The sequence below is a fragment of the Podarcis tiliguerta genome (assembly GCF_965153285.1).
Source record: "Podarcis tiliguerta genome assembly, chromosome: 6".
Taxonomy (NCBI): Eukaryota; Metazoa; Chordata; class Lepidosauria; order Squamata; family Lacertidae; genus Podarcis; species Podarcis tiliguerta.
In genome coordinates, this window is record NC_139539.1 from 27,603,656 (window position 1) to 27,612,685 (window position 9,030).

Consider the following 9,030-nt stretch of genomic DNA (forward strand, 5'->3'; position numbering starts at 1 on the left):
TCCTAGGATGGAAACAAATGGCGTGGGAGCTGCAGGTGGGAAGGAGGGAGCCTGCTCTCGGCGACTAAAGATGGAAAGCATCCCTCGGCGAGATCCGGAGCTATTTCAGGGCTGCTTCGGAGCCGCGCGTGGTTCTTCCCTCCGCCCCGATTCTTCCCGCCATCGGCATCTTCGCCGCGCTGCCAGGAAGCGCCCCCTCCCTTCCCCTCCCCGGGGGCGCGCGCGCAGACACACCTGTCGTCCATCTGCTCGTCCTTCCCGCCCATCCCCGCCCCCGCGGGAAGGAAGCCTCGCGAAGCTCGCGCGTGTGTAGCGGGGCGCCGCTGGGTGCCCACCCGGGCGCCACACCTACCGCGGCGGCGGGGGAAGGAGCCTCTCGCGAGGCCCCCACCTCCTTCACGCGCTCTCCAAATCTCTCTCCCCCCCCCCGCAACACACACATACTCCTCCCCGCAAAAAAAAAGGGGGGGGGACAGGCAGCGCGCGAATGGGCGCCTTGTGAGCATGTGCGGAATACTAGCTGGAACTGGTTTCGCGGAGGGCGCTTGTGAGCTGCAAGGAGCGGCTGGCTCGTCCTGCGCGCCTCGCCACAGCCGACGAGGCTCCGGGCGGCGCAGCAGCGCCCTCCCCTCTCCTGCCATTGGCAGCCCCGGCCAGGCTTCCTTCCCCCGCCGTCGGGAGCGGCTGGGTGTTCTCCTCTTCCTCCTCCTCCTCCAGCCCGGCCTCCTCGGTCTTCTCAGCCCTTGCGCCGCGCCGCCCGCAGCCCTTGGCCGCCTTCGGGGCCTGCCTCCTCCGATCTCCGGGCGCGGCCCGGCGAAGGTGGGCGTGGCGAACCCGGGGCTTTCGCAGCCCCCCGACGCTCCTCCCCTTGGAAGTACATAACGGGAGCGGATGGGGCTGGCTGAGTGAGGGAGGAGGGTGAGTGTGCGCGGCCAAAGCTCGCTTGCGCGGCTCGGTTACTTTGTGTCTTTTTCCAGCGCCGGTTCCATCGTCGCCCAGCAGCCGCTGCCCGGATCTCCGCAGGGCAGGCCCGGCCCGGCTCTGGTCTCTCGCCCGTCGTCCACTCCTCCTTCTTCGCCCGGGAGCTGCTCGCTGCTGCTGTTGTTGTTGTCGTGTGTTTTTTCTCAATGAACAGGGCGAAACCCGGCTCTGCCCTTCTGCCGTAGTGCGATTCCTTCTCTTCGCTTTCAAGGCGAAAGGAAGAACAGTCTTCTCTCCTCTTTTCTCTTTTCTTCTCTCTCTCTCTCTTTCCCTTCTTTCTCAGCCCCCCCCCCCCCCATCTTGTGTCATGGCTTTGTGTCTGGAGCTATTTAAACAATGTGAGTGTACCGAATTGTGTGTGGGCTTTTTTCCATTATGGCATGCAAATCTCGGGAAGGCTTTGCAAGCGGCCGCTCAAGGTTGTGCTTCGTACATATATATATATACTGTATTGTTTTCAGTTTGTCGGGCTGTCATTTTGAATGCATCCGTTCTGTGCATATATCGCATAATGCTCTAGCTGGTAGACCTTTAAATGCAAAAAAAGGGGGGGAAATCATTCCCATTTCCTGTTGTGAGCGAATTGCTTTCGGATACAGAAGTGCTCCGAGTAAGTGGGCGAGTGCTGAGGGTAGCCTGCTTGGATGTGGGAAAGGCTTGGTTTTTTCAATGGCTTACCCGCTTCCCTTTTTTCCTGCCTATCCGGTTGCATTTTCAGCTAAATCCTGAGCTTGAGTGGCTTGTATTAATGGGGGGGGGGGGGAGGCGAGGTTGATGGCACATATGCCCGGTTCTCCCCACTGCATGGCTCTGTGCTTGATCAGAAATTGTTGTCACTTTTGCTGAGATATATTTAGTCTACTCGTGGCATTCCAGATCATGACAGGATATGAAATCACTTTCCTATATTTATGCCATCCCAGACTAAACGTGAGCCATATGCGCATTTGTGTCTGCTTGAGTAATGAAAAGACACAGATTGGGGGTTAATCATCTAGTTTTTCCTTAATAGCACTGCTGTTAGTTGAGCATTTGTGTTATCTTATTAATATTTTAAAAATGGTACTGAAAGTTCTAATATTTTCCATGTGTGTGACATAAAAATTGTCTGGGCACAAACTGTGCAAACCTGTACAGTTGTGATTGAGATGTATCCTGTCACAGATTGCTGCTGAAGGCTGCTAGGAAACAGGGTGTTCTTAATGGGTTGGGGGAAAACTGCTGATTTAAGACTTCTTCACATCACATATTGCCTAAAGCCACAAAGTAGTAGGAAAGGTGACATGAAAGGACACCCTCTTTCCCTTGTAGAACTGAAAGAACTTACAAGAAATGAACTCATTAGGGATTTCTTAAGGGGCCCTAAGCAAATATAATGATATATTACAGATAATAATAATAATAAAATAATAATTTATTATTTGTACCCCGCCCATCTGGCTGGGTTTCCCCAGCCACTCTGGGCGGCTTCCATAGAAACAAAAAATACAGTAAAATATTACAGATTAAAAACTTCCCTGAACAGGGCTGCCTTAAGATGTCTTCTAATTGTCAGGTAATTATTTATCGCTTTGACATCTGATGGGAGGACGTTCCACAGGGCGGGCGCCACTGCCGAGAAGGCCCTCTGTCTGGTTCCCTGTAGCTTTGCTTCTCGCAATGAGGGAACCGCCAGAAGGCCCTCATCGCTGAACCTCAGCGTCCGGGCAGAACGATGGGGGTGGAGACGCTCCTTCAGGTATACTGGGCCGAGGCCGTTTAGGGCTTTAAAGGTCAACACCAGCACTTTGAATTGTGCTCAGAAACGTACTGGGAGCCAATGTAGGTCTTTCAAGACCAGTGTTATGTGGTCTCAGCGGCCGCCCCCAGTCACCACTCTAGCTGCTGCATTAGTTGTAGTTTCCAAGTCACCTTCAAAGGTAGCCCCACGTAGAGTGCATTGCCGTAGTCCAAGCAGGAGATAACTAGAGCATGCACCACTCTGGCAAGACAGTCCGCGGGCAGGTAGGGTCTCAGCCTGCGTACCAGGTGGAGTTGGTAGACAGCTGCCCTGGATACAGAATTGACCTGCGCCTCCATGGACAGCTGAGAGTCCAAAATGACTCCCAGGCTGCGCACCTGGTCCTTCAGGGGCACAGTTACCCTATTCAGGACCAGGGAGTCCTCCACACCAGCCCGCCCCCTGTCCCCCAAAAACAGTACTTCTGTCTTGTCAGAATTCAGCTTCAATCCATTAGCCGCCATCCATCCTCCAACCGCCTCCAGGCACTCACACAGGACCTTCACCGGCTTCACTGGTTCTGATTTGAAAGAGAGGTAGAGCTGGGTATCATCTGCATATTGATGGACCCCCAGTCCAAACCCCGTGATGATCTCTCCCAGTGGCTTCATATAGATGTTAAAAAGCATGTGGGAGAGGACGGAACTCTGAGGCACCCCACAAGTGAGGGCCCAGTGCCTGATAAAACAAGAAATTTTCCATTGAGATGCCCAGTTATCTGAAAGTGTGTGATTTTGCCCTTAAGCATGTGGCTCAGGCACTGCAAAATTAGAGAGTACTTAAAAAAAAAAAGCTTTAAATGATGATAATATGACAGAATTAATGAATGCATGTAGACTTGTGGGTAGATATGAGAGTAAAGTTTTTACAGCCCTAACTCACCTTGGAATTCAGTTTCCAAATATGGTTTGCTTATTTTTCCTCTCCGATCTTGAACACATCTTCCACCCTGCCAGATCTTTATTCATTATGAAACAAATTCCTGGGTACATAAAGTGATGCTAAAATTAAACTGCTTGTCCTGTCATCAGTATACAGCTGCATAGAGGGACATAAAAAGGTCTGGAGCCTCTTCTCTCTTTCTCTCCTTAGAGAACTATTTTCTCCCTTTTACTGAAGGGAAACCTGTCCTTTCTTTGCAGTCAGCCCTTTCCATCCCCGGGGCTTGCCTATGTGAACTGGTTCCCAAAAGAAAATAGCCTCTTGACAACGGCAGCAGAAGGTGTTGCAATGACATACTGTGTTTATAGAGGAAAGTATGCCTGGAGTGCTGCTTATTTTGAACTAATGAGTCCTTAATTGGCCAGAATACTTTATTGCTTGGTAATCCCTGGCCTGGCTTTTCTTCATGAGATGCTCACCGGAGGTAGAGAATTGCTAAAGCGACGCTGGGCTTGCAGAATGGTTTTATTGTTGTGTATGAATGCAAAGCAAAGTAATTCAAGGACCTGAGTGTGTTCTTACTGTAAGGAAGCCAGGTGGTGTGCCTGAATAGGCAAATAATCCTTGTGGCATAATTGCCATGTGTAATGGACTGGATGTCCCTTATGTCAGTAGAGGCAATTTCAGAAAGTCCCTTATATCATAAATGTTAAGTGTGACAAAAGCTGCAGTCGTCTTTGCCCCGACACCTTATGTGCAAGAGAATACCTGAGGACCAGGAAAAATTAGCAGAAAGAGCGTATGTAGCATGAGACTCTTAATTTCAGGGTCATGAGTTTGAGTGTCACATTGGGCAAAAGATTCCTGCATTGCAGGGGGTTGGATTTGGTGACCCTTGTGGTCCCTTCTAGCTTGACAATTCTGTGATTCCATGCTGGGGCCCTCATTTTACCCCTGCTTTTCAAGCCTCTTGGGTGTTCGTACAGCCTCAGTGCACTCTCCACATCTCTGGAGAGTTGGGTAACCCTCTGGAGCAAATTTCAGAAGGCAGAAGGGCTGTAAAGAGGAGGAGAGGAAGTCTGCTCACCCATGGTTGACTAGTCATCCCTTGTTGAGAATCTGAACACTTGGTAGAAATACTATAGAAATGGTACAATTGAAGCTAAACTTTGTCAGCCTTGTAAACTAAGTGGAGTCAAGCGAGGTCAGCATTTGAATGGGGGTTAGTAGTTATCTCATTGCTGCTGTACATTGTATTTTATTGCATCATGTGTTGAGATATAATGGGCAGAGTTCGCCAAAGAAGCTCTGTCTGACTTCAGCTTTTGCAGCGGGGCTTTCCGCACTCTCCTACCCTGCAATTGGATTTGAGGGGAGTTGAGAGAATCCTCAGAACAGCATGCAGGAGGGAAAGGGGGGGGGGATAATTCCATGCACAGACAAAATGGTTGGAAGAGCATGATATTGAATTCCACACTATGTTGGAAACTGCCTGGTGATTCCTAAGCAATAGAAGGCTGATTTATATATTTTGGTAAATAGATACTTTGAGGAGACTGTTGCAGAGTCATAAAGTGATATTGGTGTGTTTTGCCACTCTGCAGGTAGAGTTACTACTTTTGCCTGAAACTCAATTGGTGACATTGAGTGATAAGTTTATCCAGAAGTTCAGGATACTTAAAGTATTCAAGTTTTACTCAGAGTGGATCCATTGAAATTAATGAACCAAAGTCATGTTCATTCATTTCATTGAGTCAGTTTTGAGTAAAACTAAGTTCTGGCTAGCATATGTAATACATATTATTTCAAAAAACCTACTCATGGTCTCATGCATTGTATTCCATTCCTCTTCTAAATTTTGGTGTTGGTATTCTTCAGCTGGTGGCGTCCTGCAACTTTTCCTGGCTGAGAGAAATTTGGTAAAGTTGGGGAAGGACACAACAGTGAACTCCTGGGAAAACTGATGCAATGTTGCTCTAACTTGTGTTGTGTGGCTAGAGCAGCAATGGGAGGGGAGGCTTTTACGAGAGCTCTTTGCTTATACAGTACAGAAGTCTGTACCCATGTTCATTTTAGCAAATTGTCTTCATGCGGGGCAACAGAGAAGGCAAGAAGGCTTGTTGTAGATTTTCAAAGGCTGTTTCATCTTGCTATGTGAACTGTTTTCTAATGTAGCTTACCAATTCTGTATTAGTTGTTACCCATATAAACATTTCTCTTTTTAAAGCCCATGAACCATTTAAATTGGCTTACAAAATTTAAAATCACAGTGCAATAAAAAATGTAACACAGCAATAAAAATACACAAATTACACATTTAAACACGTTTAAAAGGCAGCCATGTTAGAGATCACAGGTAAAAATGACAGTCACAAACAACACTACATTCCAATATGAAAAAATGTCTGTGGCTTTTGGTGGCTGGTAGAGGAACCCATCTGCACTTCGCAAAGCATGGTATTCCACAATACTGGTGCAGCCAATTAATTTTCAATAAATAATTTCTGTCTTTAGCAAATACAGTATTCATTTCTGGTAGGAAATCTTAGCCAGCTCACCCCCTCAAACTAATACAATAAAAAATGAATTTTGTTAGAAACCACTTTACATGTGGCTACATAAAACACACTGCAGATTTGAGGCATTAATGTTGAAACCAGATAGGAATACAATTTGGAGCTCTCTTTTCCTAATTCAACTAACAGACAAGATGCAAGAGTTAATGGACTCTTCTTCTCTCTCTCCCTCACCCACACACTTTATTTTTGCTAGGGTGATTACCAACAAGTTTAGTGCAATATACTGTATATCTTATGTCTGAGCAGAATTTTGTTCAAAAAGGTTCAGAATTACCTGTCCCCCTCCCCCCACAAAAAGCCGCACAACTTGTGGCAAATAAGATACAGGCATGACCAGATAAAAGCTACATGAAGCTGGAAAGAGGTCTCTGAACATGCTGTCAGATTACCTTTAAAAACCCTGAAATAAAATATCAATATTGCTATCCTAGTCACATTAGTTACGGACTCTGCAACTATGTTCTTGGTTCTACTGTACTTTGAAAGGGCTTGTTGTAACAGTAAAAGGTACACTGGTTCACTTTACACAAGGGATGGGAAACTTGTGGCTCTCCAAATACTGCAGGACTGTGCTTCTCATCATCTCTGACCATTGACCGTGGGACTGATGAGAGTCAACCAGTGAGAGCTACAGGTTCCTCACCTGTTTCGTGCTAAAAGATGAGAAGGTGAAAAGCGTTGTAAAGAGGGGTCTGCTTGATTCCTCGTTTAAAAACTCACTTTATCTAATAAACCTATGGATATCCTTAGGCACACCACGTTTTTAGCATAAGCCACTTATTCCATTATGTAGAAATATAAATGCTGGCTTATTTCCCAAGCCCGTTGAAAAATTTGCTTAGAGAGTATGTGAAGTGCTTTGATTACTCTAAAGTGTTGTTGTTTGTTTGCATTGAGGCCAGGAGATGGCAGCTTGTTTGATACTGTGGACAATGTTGTAAACTTTTGCTATCACACCTTCAAACATCCCTAAAGCCTAGGAATTTGCTTTAAAAGTTACCAAGGCCCTGATTCATGCATAGAAGAGGGTCTGTTTTATATGGTTGCCCAAAGGCAGAGTTGTCTAGTGGTAATGAATCATATCTGAAAGCCCCCCCCCCCCCCGTTTTTGTGGCCCTTCGGTGGATATCAGTGGGCATGACTACTATATGTTTAGCCATATCACAGCCAAGCTATATAAGTGAAAGGGAAAACCATTTGAGGGTAATGTCTCTACAGAGCAAATCATGATTTGCAAGGTGGAAATGGGGCTTGGTTCTCCCAGTCAAAATCATAAGCTTGTGCTGGGCTGATTTTAAAAATATATCCCTGCATGTTAAAAGCCATGTTAGGGGAGAATTTAAGATTATATCCCTTCTCCCTCTTGTGTATGTGTTAAGGAAAGAATCCATTTGTACTGAGGAGCACTGATTTATTTATATTCTGCCTTTCATCATAAGAGCTTGGAGCAAGGCACAATAAGAATTATTACAGATCAAACAAAATTTGCAAGCAGGTAAAATAAATGTGAAATTGCCAAGCCCAGCTATAAAAATTCCAAGATGGACATAGCCATTTCCAAAGGCTTGGGTAAACAGCCATGTTTTGAGTCGCCACCTGCCGCCTGATGTGGTACAGCCGACACAGGGTTCCCAGCAGCACTGGCTTCTCTACTTGTGAGAATTCAGCCTGCGGAAAGTCTGTTTATAGGGATCGGCTTGTGGATAAATGGGTGAGGCCTCTGAGTAAACTGCAGTTCCTTGACTCAGTCATGAAAGAACTTGCAGCTGTCCTCAGTTTGCTAGTACACCTGTTCCTCTCCTTATACTGTCTTTCACTCCTGCTCAAATACTTCATAATGTGCAAGGACATAAACTACCTGACTGTGTGCACTAGCAGTTTAACTCATTGTCTCTAATGAGAGACTCTAAGCAATGCCATTTCCCCCCATTGGCATCTATTGCAGCCAAGCCTTTGGGCTGAGATTTCACTGCTGTTGTTATGAGGCATTTACAGATGAACCTTTTTAAAAAAGGGGGGGGGGAGAGAACTTATGTTTGTGCTTATATTCACCAAGCCACCGTTAGTAAAAAAGGGAGGCATTCCATGTGGCTGTGACATAGTGCTGAATAAATCTTTTAATGACGGTTCACACATTCCTGTCTCCAGAGGCAACATTTTTGAACCAAACTGCAGAAAGACTTCTTCTGGTTGTTGTCCCTCCCACTTCTGTTCTTTATGTCTTCATAGTAGCAGCTTAGCATTTATTTTTTTGCTTCCATGGGCTGAAGCAGCATAATTGGATTCAGTGCGGTGCAAATCGCTGCAAATATGTGAGCTGAAAGGATGAAGTTTAGACAGTGTGTGGCCTTGTTTCATAAGTCCACATTTGGTCATGAAGATATTTGGTGAATTTGCCTACAAAAGCAATTTCTAAGAAGCAGAAAAGAAAAAAGAAAACCTTGCTGGAATCTTTCTCTGAAAACAGACTTGCTGTCTGGAAAGTGGACGAAGCAAAGATAGTTATTCAAGGCACAATGATTGGGGTCTCCAACTTCGATCAGCTGCATAAAAACCTTTCTAGCTGGAGTACTGGAGGGTTTACCTAAAAATTGCGGATTGTGCGGATATTGACACCACTGCTATGTGGCAGAAAACATTATGTGCCATTAATTTCCGTTTGTTTAAATGTGTTCTTAAACAGTGTTTGTAAATGTGCTGGTTTAACGAGGAGACTGGGAATTTTGCCTGATCCACTAGTCATGCATTTTTAATGAATGATGGGCACTTTGTCTCTGATGAGCAGCATATTAAATCAATCTGCAGTCC

The 9,030-nt window shown here is 46.0% G+C and overlaps 1 protein-coding gene across 12 annotated transcripts in view; it reads left to right on the forward strand.

Moving 5' to 3' along the window:
- DLGAP4 (DLG associated protein 4) overlaps positions 1-9,030 on the forward strand; it is a 330,445-nt gene that overhangs the window by 276,962 nt on the left and 44,453 nt on the right. For 2 of the 12 annotated variants that reach the window (XM_083446811.1, XM_083446805.1), the window contains exon 1: positions 904-1,319. The exons of 3 other annotated variants lie outside the window; for them this stretch is intronic. In XM_083446811.1, coding sequence (XP_083302937.1) covers positions 1,289-1,319 — 31 coding nt within the window. In that variant the 5' untranslated portion in view covers positions 904-1,288. Of the gene's footprint in view, positions 1-527; positions 1,320-9,030 lie in introns of those variants that run through there. 7 more of the 12 variants (XM_083446812.1, XM_083446806.1, XM_083446810.1 and 4 more) reach the window with 7 other exon arrangements.